The sequence below is a fragment of the Clupea harengus genome, chromosome 23, assembly GCF_900700415.2.
Source record: "Clupea harengus chromosome 23, Ch_v2.0.2, whole genome shotgun sequence".
In the NCBI taxonomy this organism is placed as follows: domain Eukaryota; kingdom Metazoa; phylum Chordata; class Actinopteri; order Clupeiformes; family Clupeidae; genus Clupea; species Clupea harengus.
In genome coordinates this window covers 11,312,275-11,338,893 of record NC_045174.1, presented here as the reverse complement: position 1 = coordinate 11,338,893, position 26,619 = coordinate 11,312,275, and the positions used below count along the sequence as shown (strand labels likewise).

The following is a 26,619-nucleotide window of genomic DNA, read 5'->3' as shown; positions in this document are numbered from 1 at the left end:
GCTCTGCCAGCAGTCAGGGCCAACTTTTGGATCGGAGATGACGCCGATGATGATGCCGGCGATGAAGACGATGCTCGTCTTACAGTCGGGTTGCGTTACGATTGCAAAACGTTGCGATTTTTTCGGTCTCACCTCAGCTCCCTGCATATACCTTCCTTGTCCTGACTTGTTTGAAACATGTCTTCGAAAAAATTAAAACTGAAAACATTTTTTTTTGGATTAATGCTCTTGCTTGCTTGTTGTGGGTGCCTAAAACCTGCCCTCCGAAGCCGAGTCACCTTCTTAAGTCTTAAACCGCAGGTGAAAAAGCTGCTTCTCGGGTTGGGAGAAGAGGCAGCCGCTGCCACCGCCGCCGCCACAAGCCTGACTGACAGCGCTGACTCACCAGTAAAGACGAGAGCAACTCCAGATAACTCTTCAGCTGAAAAGAGAGCCAAATCTGAATTTCAGTGCTGTTGTGTAAATCCTGTGTATTTATTTTTTTTAACCCAAAGTACTATTGCTATGCAAGCAGGATGGACACTTTGTCGAAATTCAAATGTCAAAAGGCTGAATTATACAGCTTTAATTAGCCACTTAGGGATGCGGAAATGTTTCTAAATGCCTTCTGTAGACTGTGATTCTCTGTGCATCGCACGTCTGCACTGATGGCGGTCGCTGTGCGGTGTTTATCGGTGCATTTGCAGCCAGATGCAGTATGATCCAGTCCTGTGTTCTTGCCAGAGACCTAGACTCCAATTACATTGTTACACACCTGGGTCTGATTCTTTTCCTCTCTCCCTCTGTGTGTGTGTGTGTGTGTGTGTGTGTGTGTGTGTGTGTGTGTGTGTGTGTGTGTGTGTGTGTGTGTGTGTGTGTGTGTGTGTGTGTGTGTGTGTGTGTGTGTGTGTGTGTGTGTATGTGTCGGCATGTGTGTGCGCGCGTGCAGGTGGCTGAGATGCACGGCGAGCTGATTGAGTTTAATGAAAGGCTTTACCGCTCGCTCATGGCCAAAGACCACCTGATCAGCCAGATGAGACAGGAGCTCATTGACCTGCGTGGACCGGTGAGTAGAGCTCTTTCTTCTTCATCTTCTTCCTTTCTCTCTCTCTCTCTCTCTCTCTCTCTCTCTCTCTGTTCTTCACTATCTTTCTTTCTCTCTTTCTCTCTCTCTGTTCTTCACTATCTTTCTTTCTCTCTCTCTCTTTCTCTCTCTCTGTTCTTCACTATCTTTCTTTCTCTCTCTCTCTTTCTCTCTCTCTCTCCTTCTGTACCCACATTTCTACATACATACCCCCCACCCCATAGACCAACTCAAGAAGCTCTCTTGCACTTCTTCCCTGCTGTCTTTCTCTCTCTCTCTCTGTCTGACTCTCACACTAACTCAGTTGGTGGTCTTTCACAAAAAGCATCCAGGTCAATGGTACTTCACTGTTTCACTCCTCCTGTGCCTATTCTCTTCCCTTCCCACCTGCTCTCCATCACACACACGCAATCCTTCAGTGAGTACACGCTCTCCATTGTCCTCTGTTTCTCTCCTTTTGACACAGACAAACACACACAGTGTTTTAAAACTAGCACACGGAATGTTCACCCTGACAGTTCTCTCTATATCTCTGTCTCTTTCTCTCTCTCTCTCTCTCTCTCTCTCTCTCTGTCTCTCTCTCTTTCTCTCTGTCTCTCTCTCTCTCACTCTCTCTGTGGACATAGTACTATGCCGTAGCACACCTGCCCGGCACATCATCAACCGCTCAAGGGCATATGGAGTCCAGGAGCCAAAAGCATTTGTCAGATGACACGGGAGCGATTTAGTTCCGTGGAACATCAATCGAGCCAATAATCTGTCTGAGCCCTCTCCTGCGCCGTGACTTATAACGCTAACTGGCCCTGGCGTTGCCCTCCTGCTCTTGCTTATATAGGTCTTTTTTAAACCAGGGTGTCATTCTGAAAGGGACGCGGGTGAGAGGTGCCTCTGCCTCCCGTCACCTCTAAGTGTCAGCGGCTCTGAAATACAGCAGCGAATGTTAAAGCCTGTTTCTATTTTACATGAGCCGCGGGGGAAATAGAATGATCTCCCGTGAAAGAGCGAGGCAACGGGCGACATTAAGAGCAGTTCGAAATTAAATGTGCCCTTTTGAAAGAGTGCGCCCAGGGTCCCCGGGTAAATGAGCAGACGGCATCTTTCTTTTGCCACCGGTCTAGCTTTCCAGGCTTCTACTTGGAGCTAGAGACCGTATCTGTGATGCTGCTTTCCTCTTCCCTCTTTCCAGGCTTTGCCTCTGGCCCTGTTTCCAGCCTAAGGTTGTTGAACCCACCCGCTTCCTCCAACAGACTCAGCAATAGTTTTCTCTCTCTCTCTCTCTCTCTCTCTCTCTCTCTCTCTCTCTCTCTCTCTCTCTCTGTTTCACACTCACTCTCTCTCACACAACACATGCACACACACACCTGCGTCAAAATATAATATGTATGTATATAAATATGCACATACATGCATACACACATACATCCAACCAAAGAAACGTGAATCTGTTAACACCAACATATTCCTACTTCATGTTCACATGCATACACTAAAGGACACGCACAAAGACACAAAGAGCACAAACCTTCAGTTCATCGATTCACATTCTCCCATGCACAATGTTGCACTCACTCACATACTCAGACACTCTTACACACACACACACACACACACACACACACACACACACACACACACACACACACACACACACACACACACACACACACACACACACGTACCCTTCCCTACACAAGCACAATGTTTCCTCCCAACACTGAAACATGTGGCCCACGATGTCCATTCATGCCCTCCATCTCACTCTGCTGTAACTCACCACACCCCACCCCACACCCCCAACACACACCCCCAGCACACACACACACACACACACACAAACACACAACACACACACACACCCCAACACACACACACACACACACACACACACACACACACACACACACCACCCCACACCCCCAACACACACACACACACACACACACACACACCCCAACACACACACATACACACACACACACACACACACACACACCACCCCACACCCCCAACACACACACACACACACACACACACACACACACACACACACAACACACACACACACCCCAACACACACACACACACACACACACCACCCCACACCCCCAACACACACACACACACACACACACACACACACACACACACACACACACACACACACACACACACACACAAACACGTATACAAACACACACACACACACAAGTGCACACACGCTCCCCAGTTTGTCCTAGTCATTGAGCAGAGTCCTGTACTCTGTAACTGATAGCCTCTCCAGGCCACAGCCTACAGGCAGTGCAGCGCAGCGCAGCACTGAACTGAGCTGGATCGAAGTTGCACCAGGCTGATTAGAAAGGGGGCCCTGTAGCTTCAAGCGCCCTGCTCAGGCTGTTCTTTCACGGGGGTGAGATTGACCCAACCCCTGGGTCTCTTATCTCTCCCAGGCTGTATTACTGTACCTGCTGTCCGTGACTGACCCAGGGGCCACACATGATTACAGTTCGCCGCCTGATGACGCACACACACACACACACACACACACACACACACACACACACACACACACACACACACACACACACACACACACGTACTCACCTCACTGACTCACCTCACTGACTCATTCACTCATGCACCGACTCACTCAATCACACACACACACACACACACACACACACACACACACACACACCTCACTGACTCATGCACCGACTCACTCACTCACTCACTCACTCACTCAAACGCAGACTCACACATTCAGTGTAGAGCTTTGTGTACAGCCAGGCATCAAGACAGATACATTCACATGTGCATACACAGATAGACGCACAAATCCATGAACCCATGATTGCACTCACGCTCACAAGCTGATGAACACACTCACATTTGTACTCACACACACTCTTGCACATGCACAGGCATACACGCTAATGCCCAGCACAGTGTTTCCATAGACCCACAACCCCACATGTCCAGTTACATAAAAACACACATGAACTTAAACACACACACACACATGCATACAGACACACAGACACAGTCACACACACACACAATGAGCATGAGAGAAAATGATCCATCATTACAGTGTGATTGAGGGCTGGATGGGGATTATTACAGTGAGGTTTATAGTAGTAGGCGGGTAAGGCATTTCTATTACTAAGCCTCTCTGTTTTATTCCTGACAGAAGATGGATTTGCCCGAATTCATGGCGGTTTAACAGCTGCACCAATTTTAAAGGCCGTTATTGGACATTCACTGTCTCTAAATAGGCAGCATCAGGGGATCTGAAAACGCCATTTCAAGCCCCAGCCTCCATTGGGCTGTCATGAACATGTCTCTGAGGGACTATTTACCTGGATAATAACATCATTATATTTCAGTTACATATCACGTGTTTCCACAGCCATAGTGAAGGCTAACCCATCTCCTGGATAGGGAGCACTCTGTGTTCTGATAGTATAATTTAACATACCACTCCAGATTGAGCCAGTCAGCAAGGACAGGAAGCATCTAAATGACGTTAAGTTAAATCTAACTTAGGTTAGGTTCACGACTTCAGTAGCATTAAGCAGCCCAGAGCAGTAGAATGGCTTCACAGTGTCATTTCACTCACATTAAATATATTTGAAGTTTCCACGTAAGGGGTGACAGCATTCAAACAGAAAAAATCTCTCTGATAATAGCTGTTGATTGAGAGCCCAGGAGGTTTGGATGATCCATCATGTCCGGAAATGTCACTTCCTGTTAAAGTGACATTGTGATCTACTCGTGTCGACGGAAGATAATCATTCATCCGATGCCTGCCGCTCTCACCTTGGCGTCGTTAGCACTGGTCTGAGATCAGCCCTAATGGGCCGAGGTGCAGGTGATTACTGTAAGCACTAATGGCTCCCATTAGCCACACACACAGGCACAAGCTAATGGCCTTAATGAGTTCCAGTCCGGGATGACGGTTTCCCCGCCGTAATCTGGGTCTGCATGCACCTGATGCAAAACAGGGATGTGTGTAGCTTCTTTTCTTTTTGTGTGTGTGTGTGTGTGTGTGTGTGTGTGTGTGTGTGTGTGTTTTGGGAGGTGAGGACGCAGGGGCACATCCAGTGATTAACCTTGTCTTTCTCTCCCTCCCCCTCCCCCTCTCCCTCTCCATCTCTCCATTTTGGAATGAAGATGCCTGGGGACTTGAGTCAGACGTCCGATGACCCGAGTCTGTCAGACTTTGAGACGTAAGAAGCCTCTTTAAACCTTCAGAAAAAAAAAACATCCTTCATTTGCATAATACCAAGTTAATGTCTCCGTCAAGCTGCTTGTTCTTAACTTGGACAGACTACTTGAACTTCTGATCGCACCTATTTCTAGCACGGTCAGAAATATTACCCAACATCACATAGATATGTAGACGTCTTGTACCAGTGTCTCACGCTGTCACCCACTAATTACGGTACACCTTTGGTGTGTAAAGGTGAATGATGTTAGTAGTCGTATCTGGAGTATGCATGACAATATAACTGTCAGAGGGACGCTGGCCCTTATTTCCTGTCTGATGCTCTCAAATGGCCTCCCACCTGTGGCCGGGGGGCAGCTACTCTGTCAGTTGTCCAAGGGCAGCCTCATGCCAGCGTGGACTTGGATCTCCTGTCTTGTCTCTTATATAGGGAGCAGGCAAAAGAAATGTAGTGTGTGTGTGTGTGTCTGTGTGTTTGTCTGGGTCTGTGTGTGTGTGTGTCTGTCTGTGTGTGTGTCTGTCTGTGTGTGTGTCTCTGTGTGTGTGTGTGTGTGTGTGTCTGTCTGTGTGTGTGTATGTGTGTGTGTGTGTGTCTGTCTGTCTGTCTGTCTGTGTGTGTGTTTGTCTGTGTGTGTGTGTGTGTGTGTGTGTGTGTGTGTGTGTGTGTGTGTGTGTGTGTGTGTGTGCGCGAGCGAGCGAGCGTCACAAGGTGTTAGTTCTCTCGAGTGCTGATCGCAGAGAGCCGAGAGGACAGAGTGTGCCTGACGCTGCGGTGGCCAGGTTGTCCCGCCGTGAGCCAGGATCACAAACCTCTCCCTGATAACGACCAAAATTGGGGGGGGGTGAAATGACGACCATTTTCTCCACTCCACCATCACAGCTCCCAAGGCCTCTGAACTGCAGCGCTCCTGTCGGTTGATACTCTCAAAGCAACGCGGCCAACCTCCTTTCACTTATGTTACCTGACTTTAGAGCTGTTAATTTAGTTCAGCACGGCCTGAAGAAGTTATACTGTAATATTTTAAGGCTTTTTCTGGGGGGACCAGGCAGTTTTACTTCTTCCATCTTCAAAGAGCTCTACCTGGACCCTAGAAAGGTTCCTAATTTTCCACTAGATATGTTGCGGAATGAGAAAGCCTTCAGGGGGCGTTCTCACTTTAACAAAATTGGCTCGTTTCATTAGGTTTAGATCACAGTCCAGCCCTCCGCCGTTCCATCAGCCGCAGAATCAGTGTGCCTTCCCCCCTTTGGTGAAATTGGATTAGGGTACTTTTCTACTGAATTATTGGATTCCTGAAATCCTTTATAGCATGTTCTACAGGATTGGCTCCCCAAATCCTATTAAATATACAAGAGCTTGTCATTAACATACTGCGGGCAGGGATGCCGCGTGGACGACATTGATGCCCATGCGAGGCCAAGGATGCCACCAGCTGAGTGTCAGCCATTGTGGGTCTTGGGGGTTAAACGGAGTGACTACATGGATTGATTCCCTGTTGGTTGCTGCAGGGGAAGGTGATAGTGAAAATGGCGACATCGTCTTTCTACAGAAGACTGAAATGGAGCGCTACAGAAGGCTGTCTGTCCCCAGCTCCTTCAGTACTGATAAGAGAGACTGGATTTCAGGATGTCCTTGAAGTCCCTGGAAGAACTACAAGATGTCCTCATAGTCCCTGAAAAAACTACAAGATGTCCTCGTAGTCCCTAGAAGAACTACATGATGTCCTTGGAGCCCCTGAAAGAACTACAAGATGTCCTTGGCTGCTTGGTTGAATCAATAGATGTGTTTCATTGGTGTTTCTACATCTGCGTATACCATTGTGTCTCTCCTGTATTCAGTCTCTGTGTCTTTCAGTCGCCTGCTCTTCTTCCATTGTGTAGAGCCATAACTCTTCTCTCTCTCGCTCTCGCTCTCTCTTGCTCTCGCTCTCTCTCTCTCTCTCTCAGGACCAACCGTGCTCTGGTGAATGTGTGGATCCCCTCAGTGTTCCTGCAGGGCCGCGCTGCCAATGCCTATCACGTCTACCAGGTGTGTCCTTCCTCACATAATCCTAACAGGGGTGCCCACCCCGCTTCCCCATACCTGATCTCTACCCCTCACGACACGCTACTGTCTATTCTGTCCTTTCATGCTTACGCTACCCTCATTTATTGTTGAAACACACCTACACCTACAGTACACCTGCACACACACACACACACACACACACACACACACACACACACATACACACCCCTTCTAACACATCCACACACACACACACACACCTTCTAACACATGCACACACATGCACACACATACAAGTGCATGACATACATGTGAAGAGCACAAAGATGCATCCTTCACACCAAGCAATTTTGTGTGTAATTCCCAGTCGAGCTTGCCAGCTCATCACCCACCGCCGAGCAGAGGTGAGGCCCTTGCTCTCATTCTCTCATTCTCTCATTCTCTCATTCTCTCTCTCTCTCTCTCTCTCTCTCTCTCTCTCTCTCTCTCTCTCTCTCTCTCTCCCACTCTACCTCTCGCTCATCAGCAGCCGGGCACCGCAGCAACGGTGACAGCCATGATCTCTCTGGGTGCTCCCTTGCTGCAGCTGCCAGCCAATCAGCTTGCTCTCGACCCCCCCCCCCCCCAACACCAAGCGATAGCAGCCGGGGGTTCCTCTCGCAGGGCGGTGAATCCCCATAATATTTAATTGCAGTGGGAACCCCCAAAAGCCCCCCTCCACTCTTCATTGTTTTGCAATTTTATTGAATCCCATCTCCCCCCGCCCCCTTCCCCCATTTCACTCTGTAATATTTTACTCTCAATATCTGCCTATAGGGTGGTGTAATAGGTCCCCGTGGAAACGCTCCTATTGTGTGCCGTGGTCGTGATTGATGGAAAGCGCACCCCATTGTTTTGGGTTTCTACAGGGGCCCTCCCCCAGGCTCACATAACACACGGACATGATTGATCGCTGACTGAAGCTGTCTCACTCCGGCAGAGAACGAAAAACAGGAATAAAAAATAAAAAAACACAACACCTGAAATAAGTAGGCCTCTGCCACATATCAGGCCTCTAGGATGTCTGAAGGAACTTCCGCACCCCAAACTGCTGAGTCTGGGCTTTCTGGGAAAGAGAAAGTGGGTTAACCTCCTAACTGAACCCCTTTCCATCCATAATACATCATAAGCACGCTTGCAGTCAGATGGTGGGATGACTGGCACCTTGCATAATGCCGCGCTGTTAGATTATATGGCTGCCCGTAGCTCCTGATGTTTTATGTGAAATAATGTCATCGTTAACACTTAACATTGAACCCAGTTGTCGGTAATAATTTATGTAATTTAATCAATATTTTGTAGAGGTGTGAAGTGCTATGAAAATCAGATGACTTGGCTCTGGACTGACTGTACAGGAGATTACGGCTAATGGATGAATTCTGATAGAGCTAAAGCTAATCCTTCAACTAGTCCGTGCATGGTTCTTTGTTATCCTTAGTCGTTATCATTGTTATTATTTGCTTTAGTTGCTAATCAGTGTTAGCTCTGTCGGGTATTATAGATAATATACATTGAAATCTTAAGTTCCAAGGGGAGCTCAAAGAGGGCAAGTGGATGTTGGCTGGATGTAGGGGACGGCGGAGGAGCCCGTGGCCTAGCCTGGTTGGTCACACTAACCCTCGCTCACCCCCACCGCCTATCTCCTCAATTTTGCTCCGACTTCACAGTCAAGCCCATTAAAGAGTAGCAGGGAGCAGAGGAGGGCAAGAGCAGTACTGTGCCTGAATCCGGAGGCTAACAGAGAGAGAGAGAGAGAGAGAGAGAGAGAGAGAGAGAAACTGATAGAAACTGATATATAGAGCTACAGAGAGAGTAACGGAAAGAAAGATGGAAAGAACCAGGCTGAGCAACTGATGGCGGGGCTTCTCCCATCGCTAGATTACAGGCCATTATCTTGGCTAGAAGATTGCCTGTGTTTTATTTCCTTGCTTTTGCATTTCTCTGATTCCGCTCCTCATGTCTCCTCTCCCTGCACTCCTAAATGACTCCATATAAAAGAGAGAGCCGAAAGGGAATTGGATGCCTGTGGCAACGAAAGAGAGGGAGAGGGGCAGAGAAAAGAGGTTGACAGCGGGAATAAGGAGAGTCGGGGGGGGGGGGGGGGGAAGAGAGAGAGAGAGAGAGAGAGAGAGAGAGAGAGAGAGAGAGAGAGAGAGGGAGGAGGGAGAGTGTAAACGATCCTCGCCCTTATTGTGGTGGTTGAATTGCCTAGCTGAAGGCGCAATGTCAGTCCTCTCTTTCTGTCTTTCCGTCCTCTAATGAGGAACTATTACGGCGTCGGAGGGGGCTGCGTTTCACTGCTTCACAGACGCTCCAGGAGCCAACCCAGAGCCTGCAGAGCCTCACCACTGTCCCCGACCCAGTCGCACCCTGCCTGCCTGAATCCTCCCAATTTGACTCAGTTTAGAGCAGTTGACAATCTCCCCCTGAATCTTCTTGATTGGGATTGTCATTTGGCATGTGTAAAACAATACAAACACGTCAGCTGATAATAAATCATTTTTATAGCACTGGCGATATCGATCAATAGCTGTACATGCAACCTTTACCGTGTAAACAATCATAATAAATCAATCCGCTTGCTGACCTGAGAATGGATCTTTAGGCAGAGCGGTGAGTTCAGAATAACCAGAACAGTGAGGAATGGTCTTTGGTTACGGCTGTGGGGAGCCCTGGGCAGCCATGTTAATGTGATCCAGTTCATCAATAGGCATTCTTTTCCACAGCACATTGCCTTTAATGTTAGCTTAACTGGCAATATGTTGCCGCACTGCGCGAGTGTGTGTGTGTGTGTGTGTCTGCGTGTGCGTGTGCGTGAGCATGTGTGTTGGTGAGTGTAACAATGAACCTGGGTTGTGGGATCATGGGTGATTTGTGACAGCTGGACAAGTGGACAGCTCTAAGTATGTCAGTTCACACCTGGCATTAACATGCTTCTTGGGTGAACCGATCACAAGTGGACAGCTCTAAATATGTCAGTTCACACCTGGCATTAACATGCTTCTTGGGTGAACCGATCACAAGTGGACAGCTCTAAATATGTCAGTTCACACCTGGCATTAGAATGCATCTCCACATCCATCTCGAGTGACCACTTGTGATCAGACCTCACTTCCTTGCTCCATGTGCAAATAAACATGCAATACATCATTTCCTTTTGCAAAGGCCAAATGCACGAGGGGACATAGCACATTTCATACACAAAGGAAATTCAGTATGCTTTCCATAAATAAAGGCAAAAAGGAATATCCAAAGGAAAACTAAACACAAAATGCTTAAGAGTGAAAAACAATAAAAGATAAAACATATAATTAAAGTACATGAAATAGAAAAAAATGCAATTAAAAGACAGTAATATAAATAAAAGATAAACAATACAATTCAAAGAAAGTACAAAGTAAAAACATAGTGGAAGTAGTAGTGTTTATCTCTTTTGGAACACTGAATAAGTGGTTCACTGCTTCACAGACGCTCCAGGAGCCAACCCAGAGCCTGCAGCGCCTCCCCGACCCAGTCGCACCCTGCCTGCCCGAGTCCTCCCAATTTGAATCAGTTTAGAGCAGTTGACAATCTCCCCCTGAATCTTCTTGATTGGGATTGTCATTTGGCATGTGTAAAACAATACAAAGATGTCAGCTGATAATTAATCATTTTTATAGCACTGGCGATATCGATCAATAGCTGTACATGCAACCTTTACCGTGTAAATAATCGTAATAAATCAATCCGCTTGCTGACCTGAGAATGGATCTGTAGGCAGAGCGGTGAGTTCAGAATAACCAGAACAATGAGGAATGATCTTTGGTTACGGCTGTGGTGAGCCCTGGGCAGCCATGTTAATGTGATCCAGTTCATCAATAGGCATTCTTTTCCACAGCACATTGCCTTTAATGTTAGCTTTACTGGCAACATGTTGCCGCACTGTGCGAGTGTGTGTGCGTGTGCGTGTGCGTGAGCATGTGTATTGGTGAGTGTAACAATGAACCTGGGTTGTGGGATCATGTGTGTGCGTGTGCGTATGCGTGTGCGTATGCGGTGCGTGTGTGTTGGTGAGTGTAACAATGAACCTGGGTTGTGGGATCATGGGTGATTTGTGACAAGTGGACAGCTCTAAGTATGTCAGTTCACACCTGGCATTAACATGCTTCTTGGGTGATCCGATCACAAGTGGACAGCTCTAAATATGTCTGTTCACACCTGGCATTAACATGCATCTCCACATCCATCTCTAGTGACCACTTGTGATCAGATCTCACTTCCTTGCTCCATGCGCAAATAAACATGCAATACATCATTTCCTTTTACAAAGGCCAAATGCATGAGGGGACAGTGCATGTGTGTGTGTGTGTGTGTGTGTGTGTGCGTGGCGCACACAGCACTGTGTGGCTGGTAATAGTGGTAATCTGCTCCAGTAACTGTCCCTGTAAATCAGCAATGCCATGGCAGCAAGCAGTAACTTATTATGGGCTAGCAGAGGTTCCCGGGCACTGTTGCTCTTATCAGTGACAGCTGCAGAGCTCAAAGTCATCTGGGTCACAGACACCACTGCTCTCCTCTGCTCTCCCCTGCTCTCCTCTCCTCTGTCTCACTCACTCATAGCCCTTTCAAACCGAGGTGTATGCAGGGTTGTACTCACGTTGATGAAAGGGATATGTATATGGACACGTATGGAAGGGATAACCTGCGTTGTTCGACTCGACTTTACGACCCATCTCTCTACCTGGGTTGGACAAGGTTTGGCGCGGCTTGAGTTTGGTATGAATAGGCACAAGCCGGGTTGAGTTTGGTATGAATAGACACAACCCGGGTTGAGTTTGGCGTGAATAGGCACAAGTCGGGCTGCTAACATCAGGCAGGTACAAATGAATGTGATTGGTTGTGTGTGTGTGTGTGTGTGTGTGTGTGTGTGTGTCATTTAGTTTTACGTGACACTAGGGCGTAACGTTGAATAAACCACAGTTAATACACGGGTGCGGTCAATACATGGGTTTGTTGTAGAAAATTACATAAAATAATGTCATGCAGTTTATATACGGTGCGATTAATAATCAGGAAATTACGGTATTTAACTGAGGTATTTTGCAGAGGCTGTGTACTAATGGTAGACCAACTGTCTAGTCTTGTAGCTGAGCCAAGAGCAGCTCTCTCACACTTTTGTTAAGTGAAGTAAGAAGCAACTGCAGACAACAAACATGCTGCACTGTACATTTTGCCGTGGTAGCTAGGATAAACAGAGAGAGGATATGGACTACAGAGCCTTTAAAATTCTATTTCTAGGAAAACACTTAGACTAAACTTAGACTAAATGTTGACTACGTTAGCTTCGTTTCCCTTTTTTCTGAATGTGATGTTAGTTAACATGTAACATCTGTACAGATTTTTTTGTGTTTTTTTGTGTTTTGTTTTTGAAGTATGCTACAAGATCCATAATATAAAATACACAATTCAAGAGCTATTGCAACCATGATGCTCACTGTTAGAGCTGTTTCTACCCGTGCCGCTGTCATAGTTTTAGCACACCTTCACTTTTTTGTGAAATTCTAAACAAACGATAAATTAATGAGTAGCCTGTCCCCTACTCTTGTCTTCATCTTCTGTTGAACTGCATGTGCAGGAAATGTAAAGCCCCTCCCATACAGTCTCTCAGGTAATCCTGGGTTACGATCCAGGTGCTATCTAAATTGCCACGATCTGGGTATTACCCGTGTTGACTGACAGACTAAATTGACCAAACATAACCTTGGTCAAATAAACCCTGGTCCAACCCTGGCCATTGGTTTAAAATGAGTGTCACCCGCTCGCTCACCCCTCTCCTCTTCTCCTCTTTTCCTCTCTCCTCTTCTCCCCTTTCCTCTTCTCCTCTCTCCTCTTCTCCTCTCTCCTCTTCTCCTCTTTCCTCTTCTCCTCTTCTCCTCTCTCCTCTTTTGCTCTCACCCCTCTTATTTCTTTCCTCTCCTCTGCAGTCTTCTCCTCCTCTCTCCTTTTCATGTCATTTTATGCTTCATTTTCCCTCTTCTGATTTTGCTCTCTGTCTTTTCTCTTATCTCCCATTCTCTGTCATGGCCCTCTGCTGTGCTCTAATCAGCTCCTTTCTCCTCCTATTCTCATCTCTTCTTTTCTCCTGCCTGCCCTTCCGATTTAGGACCACAATCAGATGGTCAGTTCCCAAGGGCTGAGTTGGCAGATGCCGACTCTTGTATGGTTGGTTGTATTTTTTGGGAGTGGGATTGGGGGGGGGCATCCTTGGAAAAATATGTTGTCAAGGGAACGGAACAAAACAGCACAGTGTTTGTTGTCAGCTGGGGGATTCCAAGATGTAATGTACAGAAAATAATTACACTGTTACTCAAAACGCAACATGAGCCTGCCAAGGCCGATCTCAGCGAGCAACTGCAAGGAAATCACACTGGCACGTATACAGCAGGAACACTAAATGTCATGCATATTTCATTGGGCCTATATAACATTGTGCAATGGTTTGTGCATGTTTCAGCATTATGATTCAATGTGGAGGGGGAAACTATCGGCCACGTTTGTTCAGAGAGCGGCAGTCCCACTTAATCGGCGGGAAAAAAAAGAGAATAATGAATATCACAATGCTCTCGTTTTAACCTCGCTAATGAGATCCCCTTCTCCGACGAGTTCTGATGGGATTAGAACACGGGCCGGTTCTCGTCTGACAGCACGATTACGTGTCGCAAAGAAACCCGTGTTTGCAGACAAGGGAGGCTAATGTATGGTAATGCCACATGGCTGGCCACATTCTTCTGGAGAGTTCCTGGCAGTGTGACTGAACTTGCGCTGCTCCGCAGCAGAGACCAACGTTAGCCACCGCCAGCAGAGGAAACTCCGCCGCAGCAGAGTACTCCGAAGCCTTCTCTCGGAATTCAGTGGGATTTTTAAATGAGCCATTCCCTTTGATCAGCAGAAAACCCAACTGAGCCAATTGCCTCCCAACTAAGTCAGCACTGCAAAGTTCCCATGTTTTTATTAGGCTAATGAGATTTGATAACTTGTACGTTTTTTCAGAGACCCCCCCCCCCCCCCCCCCACACACACTCACACACTCCCCTTCTGCACACACGACCTCTCTGTTTGAATTGGGAGCATAATTCCACTATAGTTCAGGCAGAATGGCCTAGGGTTTGCAGCTGTGTGTGTTTATGTGTGTGTGTGTATATTTTTTTGTCTGTATATGGCTTTTGATGTGCTGGTAAGAGCTACATGCTTGGCGCAACAAAAGCAGCCATTTTATATAAGTTACATAGTTTAACTTGAACAGCTTCCTCGGCAATCAGCCTTGAATATGCACATATAAAGTAACTGCCATTGAGTCCTCACTAGTGTGCAGATTTCCATTATTCATAGCAGTCACTCCCCCGGAGCTGACAGCACAGGGGGTGTAGCAGTGGCTGTAACAGCCCCAGAAACCACTGCCACTCACCCCTGCAGCGCTGAAACCCAACCTCATTTAACACAAATTGGAGTTGTGTTCGACCCCGCTCACTGTACAGAGCTTAGCGCTCCTCTCTGCTCCTCTCCTCGGAGGACGAGACGATGGATGGAGCCTCGCGATGGAAACCGCCGCCTTTTCGTTCTGAACATGGCGTCCGCGGTGGGGCACGTTTATTCATTTTCAGGATTTTATTTCTGCTGATATCGCTCTGATTATGGCCTAATGATCGTCACAATGAGACGATGATGATGATGATAGTGATTAGGATTCTAATGAGGACCATAATCATCAGAAGTAGCGTAATGGGAGTTCTGTTATTAATTGCAAGGAGTGTTTTTTTTTTTTTACTCTTCCCTCATTTTCTTTTTTCTTGCATTAATGCTCAGAGGTGCCTACTGGCTACTTCCCGAATCAGCACCAGCAGTGTGTGTGTGTGTGGGTTTGTGTGTGTGTTTGGTGGGGAAAGCAGATTGGAAGTGTTTGTAAAAATGCTTTTTTGAACTCACGCAGAGAAAAGCCTGTGTGTTTTTCATATTTTTTTTTTTTTCACATTTCTTGGAAAGTCCCTGCAACTTCTGATGAGGACAGCATTTGGCAAGAGAGGGGCTTCTGGCGTTAATAACAGTTTGAAGTCAGTTACACATGGAGTGATTTAATACCGCATAATGAAGTATCATTTCCACATACAGCACGGTTTTTTAGAGCACTGTATGGTTAGTGAGATGAAGGAACTAGAAATAATTAGAGTTGGAGGTTGGATATAATTGTCCCTGAATGCTTGATGAACAACAAAACTGCAGGTATTTGCACAGAGGTGACCAACTCTTCAGAATTTCTGAAGTGCTTTCAGGTGTGTTGACAAGCCCCATGAGGTGTTCTTCCGCTACCTTGATCTCTGCTGGTGTCTGAGTGTGTTTGGGGAAATTGCTGATGGGTGAAAAGTTTTGCATTTCCCATTTTTTGGCGAGGAATGACTAAACACACGCATATATTTGTGTGTGTGTGTGTGTTTGTGTTTATGACTCTGTGTCTGTCTGTCTGTCGGTCTGTCGGTCTGTCTGTCTGTCTGTCTGTCTGTCTGTCTGTCTGTTTTCATATCCACACATTCACACTCACTGTTGGGGGTTGTAGCATCCTGCTCTTGTACTGGATGTATAAGTTGGTCTCTCTTTGATTTGTCTTCATCATGGCAAAGGGAAAGGATGGAAAGGGTGAACCCCATACAGCACAGGGCTTATTAACATCCAGCCCTCCGAGAGGCCATGAAGCAGTGAGAATGGCGCATGCATGACCGATCTCCGGTGAACTGAATTGTCTTGCTGTTGTGATTCCTACGACGACACACAAGCTTCAGAGTGGCTTCGTAGAGGACCCGAGCCCGAACCCCCGAGAAAAGAAACTTTGAGCGAAACCCAGCCCCAAGTGGGGGGCCCATCTGCCTCCAGCCGCCTTGGGCGTTTTTAGTTTGCTCCAAACAGTTGGGCAGGGAAGATGAGTGAGGGCCGCGTTAGCAGAACAAGTGAACATATTTCTGAACATATCTGCAGCCTGCGAGTCATTGGCATGGGACGCCGTGTACCAGGCAGTAGATCATCTGTAGAGCAAAAACAGCATCAGATGCCCGCAGTGCGATTTTCAGCTGCGTCGCATATGCCGCAGCAACTGGACACAATAAAAATATCACGTGTGTGTGTCTGTTTGTGTATGTGCTTAACAGTGACAGTGTGTGTGTGTGTGTGTGTGTGTGTGTGTGTGTGTGTGTGTGTGTGTGTGTGTGTACGTGCGTACGTCCGTACGTGCGTATGTGCATAGGACCTCACATGCCTCTCTTATGTCCAGTGAATTTCAACCGGGTCTCCTGCGTGCGCTCATTCATTTTTGATGGTATTTCAACTGGGAGGCGATCTGTATGGAGCTGGTGAATATTTGATGGGGGAAGTGTGAGAGGCTGGCCGCTTTCCTGCCTTTTTCCCATTAAAATGTTCGATTCAGTCCCACCACATTGCGAAAAAAGTAGAGATGCTTTAAGCTTTATCTCTTGATGGCTCTTACACTTCTGCTTGAAGTTCAACAACAAGACTGCCATTTTTGTGCAAAGTTGTTAATCCTGGCTAGGTGAAGATGTTTTTTTTTCCACCCTTTTTTTTAGCGATAGCTTGTGTGGGGGGCAGAAACTTGAACAAAGCCAAATTGCACAAGGTCCTTTAAACCCAGCTTCAGCTCCCTGTGGCATCCTACCTCTTCAGGTCATTGACTTCAAATAAGTAGGCCAGTAAATACTTCATCTTTTATCGGTGCACCTTGAATATAGCAGACCAGTCATGCTGGAAACTGGGTGCTCTTCTAAAACATTTTCAGCGACCTCCAACAGAGACCCCAGTGGAGAGACACAGCCCCCTTTTTTAATAGTCTCGACTGAAGTACTGGGAAGTTGATGGAGAAAGGTTGAAAGGAGAAGAGAAGAATAAATCAAACATTTTCAGCAACCATTTATCTCATCCAGCAGCTACTTTGACCTTTCTTCATCAATCTTAATTAAAGACAGTTGCTTTCTTTTCTCATTGATTGTCTCTCGCTTGTGACAAACTGGGAGGAGGGCTTGCCCTTACTCATAATCCATTAACCTATAAAAAGCACATAATGGTGTGCATGTGTCATAGGTCCTATTTGAAAGCACAATACAAAATGCATTCTTGTGGCAGTGATGATGATTGAAGTTATCTAACAGGTTAACCCCCCCCCCACCCTTTCTCTCTTTGTCTCTTGTCTTTCATTCTTTTCAAACATTTCATCTTCCTCGTGGCTGAGCTTGACTACCCAACTGTGGTGGTTAACTCCTCCAGTAGCCGTGGCAGTTGCAAACTTCTTCTCCCCCTGATTTACCTCAGACAACCTGGCTGCTGTTGTTTTTCGCGTCCTTTAACCTCTCCGGGCTAAATCTGGTGCTGGGCAGCGGCCATCGCTTCTCCCTAATGATGAACACCTTCACTCCGGCTCCGACAGTAATTGCCCTCCTCCCGCTTCCCCCCAGCGCACGGCAAACTAACCTGTGCTAACAGGATTTATTGGGCCATCTGCTGCGGACCAAAGATCCAGCTGCCTCTTGCCCTCCGCCAGCCCCCCCCCCCCCCCCCCCCCCCAACCACCACAACCACCAGCCTCTCATCCCATCTCTCCTTTTGGACTTCCTGTTGCTTATCTCCCCCAGCTGTGGCTGTATCACACTTGACATGCCACCCATAGACACAGACACAGACACACACACACACACGGCTGTGCATGTGCTGTTAAAGCACCAGCCTGAGTAGAAAGGTTAGGGCCATTGGAATGCACCACTGAAAGAGATTAGAGATGGTGAAGCTCATGTCCTGCTGGATAAGTGGACCTGAGAAGTAGATGCTTGGTTGAGCGTGAAGCCCAGGGGAGCAGTTTCTGTAGGCTGATGTTTCAGGGAATATGACCATTCAGGAACGAACATTTATGCACTTAATGGGCTCGGTTGAGTAGATGTGTAAAAAGCAAAAATGGAATGCAGACGAACTTGCTGTTTAAGCTGATTTAAACCAGCAGTATGCGGGAATTTACAATTTTTTAGGTATGTTTTCGTACCAGTTTTGGTAACATCTTCAAATTAATTATGATGGTATATGGTCATGTGAAGGACAGATAAACACACCTGTTGTTCCCGCTAGCTGCCCAGGCTATGCACTATGTAGTTCTATGGTCCTGGACTGGGACAGACCACCCCACAAAAAAAGTAAAAAAATCAACTGGCATCGCCAACTATATCGCCAGAAAAAAACAGCAGTTTGCATGCTAGCAAGTTTTTGTCAGTGCTAACTGTGCTGTTGTTGGTGTTTGCATGGTTTTTAGGTTAGGTCACTTGTTTTAGAACTGAAGTCCTTACTGTGATTTGTCACTTTCTGGTATAGTAATATACCTTTATAGTAATCTATATATATTTTAATGCACCAAAATCTTTGCCATAATAGCTAATTCTGGATCATTAAGTTCTAGACCACATTTCCCTTGCTTAAATATTTCTGCCCAGGTGTTTTTTTGTCTTCCCATCCAATTACGGCAGGTGTTAGTCCTTAATGTGGTGGTCATTAGTAAGAATGTTGCCAGATCTGCTCATTTTCACCCTCTCCCTCTGAGAATTGTATGATTAGGTCAAGCTGTCACACCACATTCTAGTGCTTATGATTCAGTACATGTGGCTGATTTTGCATGTAGGCCAGACGTGACTACATATATGCTGCTGCTCACCTGAATCTCATTAATGGCAACCAAGATGAACCCGCTCCTCCACGGCTTTGTCGAGCAGAATGAAATATGAATGATCTGAGTGTTGCTTGGAGATGGAGGGAAACTGTAATGCTGAGACCCATTTTCGTTTCTGTGACTTAGTGGGGTGTCTAAAAGCTTAAAAACCAGAGAGCAGAGAGGCACAATGTCACCTGGAAGCGTACTTCTCTTCCCTGGCTCAGAGAAGACCCAAGAGCCACACACACACACACACACACACACACACACACACACACACAGACACACACACCCACCCATCCACACAAACACACACACACACACACACACACACACACACACACACACACACAGAGGAGTATTGAAGAGCTCCCCCTCTGCCTCCTTCACGGCTCCCCATCCTTCTCTTAGCCTGCTGCAATCTTTCAAGTGGAAACTATTTTCTATGCCTAATTTGCCAAATGTTGCAAATCTCAGCAGGCCTGACAAGGATGTGACGTGGGTGTCAGATGACGGGGCCCCCTCGTGCACTTGTCCTGAGGGGGAAAAGATTTCCTCAGCTTCTTTAATTAAAGGCAGCCTCGGGTTGGGCCATAGTTATTTTGGATCTCTCTCTGGGACTTGATTGCTGTGTTTGTGAAAGGTCTTTATTTTATGGTAACTCGCTGTGATTCCCAGTTAATAGGGGCATTCACACTGTGCAATTTAGGGCCAGGAGAAGGCCTCCTGCCCACATACTTCATTACCAGTCAGAGGGGACCCTACACATTTCATCACCCATGATACAGTTAATGCTGTTGGCCCTTAGTTCATGATGGTTTTATTCGTCATTAGGGTATAGTCTCTCTTTCTGTCTTCCATGCTGAGGCTCTCTGTCTCTCTCTCTCTGTCTCTCTCTCTCTCTCTCTCTCTCGCTCTCTTTTCTGTCTGTCTCAGCGTCAATGGGTAGTCGGAGTACACACTCAGAGCTAGCTTCTCTTGTCAAGAGGGATTTGTCTGAGACCTTAGCCGTCACTGGAGCTGGCTGACACCGGGTACATCTCCCGCCGACCCGATGCCAGCCTCCCTCACTGTGTCCTATCCCAGCTTGGCACAGTCGCGCAGGGTAGCACCTCAGTGGTACCGTGCATGCGTAGTGCATGTGTTCATATGGTAGCACCCCATATGCTGGGGAAACAATCGTGTGGGTGTTTTTTTTTTTTTTTTTTTTGCAAAAGTAAAGTGTACCTGGCGAAGCAGTGATTTTAGAGTGTTTGGTGTGTGTGTGTGTGCGCGCGCGCACGCACGGAGAGACCTGCCGAGAGCAGTATTGAAAGTGCAACAGAGAGGTAGACGTCTTTTCCCTGTCTTCCCCCTCCCCTGTTGAGGAGGGCTTCCTGTTTTAATAAGGGTAAAATGAGCTGCTGTAAATGCCTTCAGAGTCTCGGCTAAATATGAGCATCCTTCCCCAGGCTGACATTTAAGGTTGCTTGCAGATGAATCACGCGCTGCAGTTGGTCTTTGAGCTTGGCCATTATTCTCACATAAATGGGCTTTGTGGCTTTTTGGCTTCGATGTTACAACACCTAAGTGGAACTGTTTTGATTCCATCATTTGTTTTTTTTCCAAACACAGCCTACTGGCAAAGTGTTTGTCGGATGAATTGTTTCGTTTTCTTTGCCATCTACAACAGAGATAGAAGTGCTGTTTTAATGATATAGGAAGTAGAGTTGTGTGTATATATATATATATGTGTGTGTGTGTGTGTGTGTGTGTGTGTGTGTGTGTGTGTGTGTGTGTGTGTGTGTGTGTGTGTGTGTGTGCATAAATTCATCTGGTTTGAAAATGGTCTGGTTTTGTCAACTATCTTTCTTTTCGAGAGAAGGGACATTTAATTTATTTTGAGTGCTTAGAATGTTGATTCATGCTGTATTACCGACCTTTAAAATGTGCCACAATTATCCCTGGAGAATTTGTTTTTCTATCTTGTGTTATGAAATATGTGTCTGTTCTGCATAATCAAAGCAAAGACATTGCTAGAATGGGTCAGACAGGCTATAGTATTTTTAAGCTGGTTGGTCAGGGCCATTGTCTCGTCTTATTCCGGTTTTTATTTGCCCTGACAAAGGGTGCATTTGAAGTGGCAAATCAAGAGTTGGACTCATTCCAACGTGTTTATTTTAAAAATATTCCTCCGCTTGTTGATAAAGAAAGAATTCATTTGCAATTACCGAGGGGAGAAGTGATCGCTTCTTTGCGCTATGATCTGTTTCCAGAAATACCCATGCTAATGAGCATGCCCAAATTGGATTAAGTTGGCTTTAATGCGCCGGGAGTTTGTCATTTGATTCCACAGACGAGGAAGCGCAACCTCTGATTGTGTGTTCTGCCTCCGTGTGTGTGTGGGTCTGTGTGTGTTCTGAGAATGCCATGCCCTCATTTCCAGAGACACCCCCCCACCCCCAATCAATCAATGATAAACAGCCTGTGCAAATGTATCAAGTCTCGATTATTTCCCACACCTGTGGGGTCTGGATGTCAACAACCCCCCCCTGCTCCCCCTGTTACCCTTGAAATGGAAATGAAATGTTGGCTCAAATGGAAATGAAATGCTTGTGTGAAATGGAAGATCGGGGAGGGGGGGGGGGGGAGAGAGGAGGGGTGGTGGCACTGCTACCGAGCCTGACACCAGCAACACCAGCTTGGCCAAGCAGAATTCCTGAACCAAACCAAACCAAAAAAAAGAAGAGGGAATATTATTGAAAGTTGAGTGAGTTGGAGGAAGCGTGAAATCCCATTCGGGCTCCAGGTCAGTGGCTGGGAGCCTCGGTTATGTATTCCGCCACAGCGTTATTAAATATCTCCCTGCGAGCAGGCGAGCCCTCTACCCCCTACCTGCTGCTGTTGGCCACATGGGGAATATTGATTGGGGGGGTCCTGACAGGAAGAGAAATTCGACAGACAAGCCTTTGCATTAGAGAGTAGATTGGAGCTGACCGTGAGCACCTGCTGCCTGTCGGCTGGGTGTGTGTGTGTGTGTGTGTGTGTGTGTGTGTGCGTGTGTGTGTGTGTGTGCGTGTGTGTGTGTGTGTGTGTGTGGTATTTGTGTGTGTGTGTGCATGTTTGTGTGTGGGGGTCTTCAGTATATGTGTTTGCTATATTAGAGAAGAGTTTGACGTTGTGTGTTAGGCAGTGTGTATATGACAGAGTTTTAGTGTGTGACTGAGAATGTCTGATATCTGTGCTAGTGTGTGTGTGTGTGTGTGTGTGCGTTGGTGGTAGGACAGGCAGTACTCAGTCTTGTCCTCGCTCTGCAGGTCTGAAGGTTGATGGCGGAAGAGCAGCACTTTAATGCAGCCATATGTGTTTGATCTGTCCCCAGGGGCGTCCACATTCATCCGTATTCAAACGTCTCTCCATCCCTCCATCCTTCCACTCTTTCATCTAACTCCTTTGATCAGGTGGTGAGATTGACAGCTGTGCACTGAATTATGTGGCAGAACCAGAATCCTCCATCTATTACACCTTTGCATTACTGTAGTGCAACCTGAACCACTGACTGAAGTCTTCACAGTTCTGCAGCTCTGCTGCTGCAGTGCAGACCTTCACAACAATGAACCGGGCTGGCAGGCTTTCCATTTTTTTTTTTCAGCGTTTTTCCCTTACCCTTGAAAAAGTGTCTATTATGTCTATCATTGACTGAGCAGAACAGATAGAGAATGATGTGTGTCAGGAGGCACAAGTGGCAGAGTGCTACCTCCCTCACATACACACAAGGGATAGTTTAACATGGGCAAGACCTTACAGCGCCCCTGGTGGACGCAGTACCGTAACGCAAACCTGTCAACCCCCCCCCCCCCCCCAGACACGTTGGTTTGAAACGTGTCTGGGGCATAGATGGGACTTTACATGATCCTACCTGTCACTGGGCTACCGTGTTGTCCGTCTCTGCTGTTACGATGAACGTAACACGAATACAAATGTACCAAATTTCATGGTTGTGTAAGGCTTCAAAACTAAAATGTTAAAACATGCTAAAAACAAGTGGTATGTATCTCTGTCAATTGATGGCCAGTGGATACAGAACTCTGCACTGCAGTGAGAAAACCTCATTCTCTGAAACTTTAACACACATTCTAGTGACAGACTTGCAATCCAGGGGTTGTAGCGTAATTATTAGCACCCTCACCTCTGGCCGAGGGAGTGGGTTCGAGCCGAGCTCGGGACTGTATACATTTATATAAAACTGCATAGCGAACAACACATTGAAAACATATAACCTGTGTATACTTCGCCAATTGTATGTCCACGGATGGCACTCAAACATGCTGTGCACTTGACAGCAGATTTCCGAATGTTAGCCACAGACATCTATGACCCTGTAAATAAATCAACTACTGCATGTGTTCAACAAATTTAGCTGTAAGTAGCTTGCTATGCACACTTCATCAATGACCAACCAAACACAGCAAAACGAACCTTTATATGGGCCACTGAAAGTTATCCACGTAGCACACAGTTAAGTCCACTGTTATTTCACTTATGAAGCATAATGTGTGCTAGACATGATGAACTAGTAGATAGTGACAGATTAGCCTTACCAGAGTTGATAGTGTCGTTACACCAAATCCAACTTTTTGTAGCACAGCAACATTTTCTTTTATTTAGACTTGGAAAACAGAGCTAACATTGCAATGCTATCATCGCTTAGAAACTCAAAGAGCATTTTAAACCCACATAAAGCCAGGGAGAGACAAGAACGTTTCTGACATTCGCTATAAAAGTATGCATTCTACATGGACAGCTAACATAATGCACTGGATCAAAGAGGATTGCCTCTGACTGCTTCCAACTGGTGTTAAAGAATTTAGTTTGAGAAGCTTTCTATGCAGTGCAGACATTTTATTTTCAGTTATCAACAGTGATGGGGACGAAATTGGTGAATGAAAATGTCCCCAGTGTAAATGAGGCCTATGCCCTTTCTTTTAGAATTTTAACATCTTTCATAGGGAGGATGTGTTGGTTTGACATGGGGGGTCGGGGCCCGTTTGGACTTATTAGCGGCCCCAGATGCTAAAGATGTCGCCTGTCTCCCAAGCAAGGTCCTCTTCAGCTCATTCAAGCTGCGCAGGTCAGTACCTCCTTCTAGCTTGAAGGAGAGATGAGTCAAACATGAGGAAGTGTGTGGCATCTCTTTCTCCCGCCACCTCACTCCCCCCTCCTCCTCCCCTTCGTCCTCCTCCTCCTCTCTTCCACCTCTGTCTCCTCCTCTTCTTCTTCCCTCTATACCTTCTCCTCCTCTTCTTCATCCTCTGCCTCCCCTTCATCCTCCTCTGTTCCACCTCTATCTCCTCCTCCTCTTCCTGCCTCTATTCCTCCCCCTCCTCGTCTTCCTCCTCCCTGCCCTCTCAGCCCCTGTGACGTCCGGCCGACTCCCTGGCGTCCGTCTGGTAAACAGCGGCGCTCAAACAATGCAGGAATCCATTTCAGGGGCCTCTAATGGTGCATGGAAAGTGCAGCGAGCCACGGCACAGCAGGGTCGTGCGATGTGTTGCCATCGCTCGCCATTTATGAGACATCTTATGAAATCCACAGGTTGAGATCACCACATTGAGAGATTAGTGTATGTGTGAGGCATTTTTACTTAATGATACATTTGTGTGTGTGTGTGTGTGTGTGTGTATTCGTGTGTGTATGCGTGTGTGTGTGTGTGTGTGTGTGTGTGTATGCGCGTGTGTGTGTGTGTGTGTGTGTGTGTGTGTGTGTGTGTGTGTGTGTGTGTGTGTGTGTGTGTGTGCGCGCGCATGTTCGTACGTGTACATTTTCTGTTTGTTCCTGAGGGGTTGTGTGGCTGCCTTGCCAATGTTTTTGGTAGACAAGGACACAGGTTGCTACTCAGAGGATGCAGGTCGTGGAGTCCACTACAGTCCCACTTGGTTGCAGTGTGTGTGTGTGTGTGTGTTGGGACAGTTGTCTGTTTTGTTTGTGTGTGCAGCAGCCTAGAATCCAGTCTAATGACACTGTCTTTTCCGTGTTCCTACAGGTGTACATCAGGATCCTGGACAACGAGTGGAATGTGTACCGGCGCTACACGGAATTCCGCGAGCTGCACAACCATCTCCGAACGCCATTCCCCCAGGTGGACACCTTCAGCTTCCCTCCCAAGAAAGCCATTGGAAACAAGGTTGGTACATGTGAGGAAAAAAGAAGTTTATTTCTTTTTTTTCCTGTGTTTCGAATCTGTCTTTTTTTATGCCAACGTGATGGTATTTCTCACTGCACGCTTTCAGGCCTCTCAGCTCTGAGTTCTTCTTTCCCTGTCTGGGGTCTCTGAACAGGTTTGTGTATTCAGCAGCGCTTTGCCTTGGCGTGTGTGGTGTTTTTTTGGTGGGGGGGAGGGACGCATTTGGAATAAATAAATAAAAATGCAGCCGCTGTTACGGGTAAGACAGAGAGGTCTTGGCCAGTTACCTCAGAAGAGAAAGCGGGCTGAGAATACTTTCTTCACCTGGTGCTTCTCTCCTATCTCTCATTTTCACAACCACACACACACACACACACACACACATGCACGCACACACACATGGACATGCGCACACACCTACACACACACACACACACACACACAAAAAACACATTCTCTCTCCCGTTCACACATTGAATAGAAAAGCTGCCTTTTTCTCCTGCCTGGGCTGTTTCTTCAGTGTCGGCTGCTGGAAAGACCCAAAGATGAGTCAAGCCAGTGGATGGTAAGGCAAGAAAGAAGAAAAAAAAAACAGCAGTGGCAAAAAAAAACCCATGTGTGAAATGGGATTTATTGATGTAAAGTGAAGTGTTTGAGCAGGATGCCAGGCAGCAGGGGCATGAGTTCTGAAAAAGCCGCCGCTGGTTTTGCGAGAACAGCGCCCCGCTTGCTTCTCCAACCTCGAGAGTGCTGACAGAAAAACCTGAGTGGAAACTTTCTTCACCCCCCACCCCACCCCACCCCGCCATCTCCTTCTCTCACTCTCTCTCCACATCCCTCTCTCTCTCTCTCTCCCTCTCTCTTTCTCTCTCTGTCACACTCGCTCTGCTCTGAGCTTGTCCACTTATTTTACCCTCCTCATTCTTTCTTTTTTATTGTCCACCCCTCCACCCTGCACTCCCCCTCTCCTGTCTGTCCCCCAACCTTTTCTTCCTCTCCTCTCCTCTCCTCTCCTCTCCTCTCCTCTCCTCTCCTCTCCTGGGGGAGGTAATTGGTCCATGGCATGGCTACCCTGGCGCGGCGCTTGCTCGCTCGCTGGGTTGAGAGGGTGCCAGGCTGCGCCGGTGGCACCTCTGGTAGATGGAGCCCTTCAAAGGCAGGCCCCGCCGAGCGTGAAAGACAAAGCTGATTTGCCGGTGCCCAGACGGACCCGACTGAGCGCGTCCGGGCACAGATGCCGCCTTCAAGGACGGGCAATCAAAAGGAGCCCCATCAGACGACACTCAGCCTCAAAGATAGCTTTGCCCACCCCTCTCCCACCGAACAGGTCAAAGGTTAGCTTCACGAGTCACCCCGCGCAGACTTATCTCCTCCTCCTCAACATCGTTACTACCCT

The 26,619-nt window shown here is 47.1% G+C and overlaps 1 protein-coding gene across 1 annotated transcript in view; it reads left to right on the top strand.

The window, feature by feature from the left end:
* snx29 (sorting nexin 29) overlaps nt 1–26,619 on the top strand; it is a 100,514-nt gene that overhangs the window by 51,766 nt on the left and 22,129 nt on the right. Inside the window, exons 16-19 of the mRNA XM_012838967.3 lie at nt 929–1,045; nt 5,237–5,292; nt 7,239–7,320; nt 25,083–25,223. Of these exons, the coding sequence (XP_012694421.1) occupies nt 929–1,045; nt 5,237–5,292; nt 7,239–7,320; nt 25,083–25,223 (396 nt within the window). The remainder of the gene's footprint in view (nt 1–928; nt 1,046–5,236; nt 5,293–7,238; nt 7,321–25,082; nt 25,224–26,619) is intronic.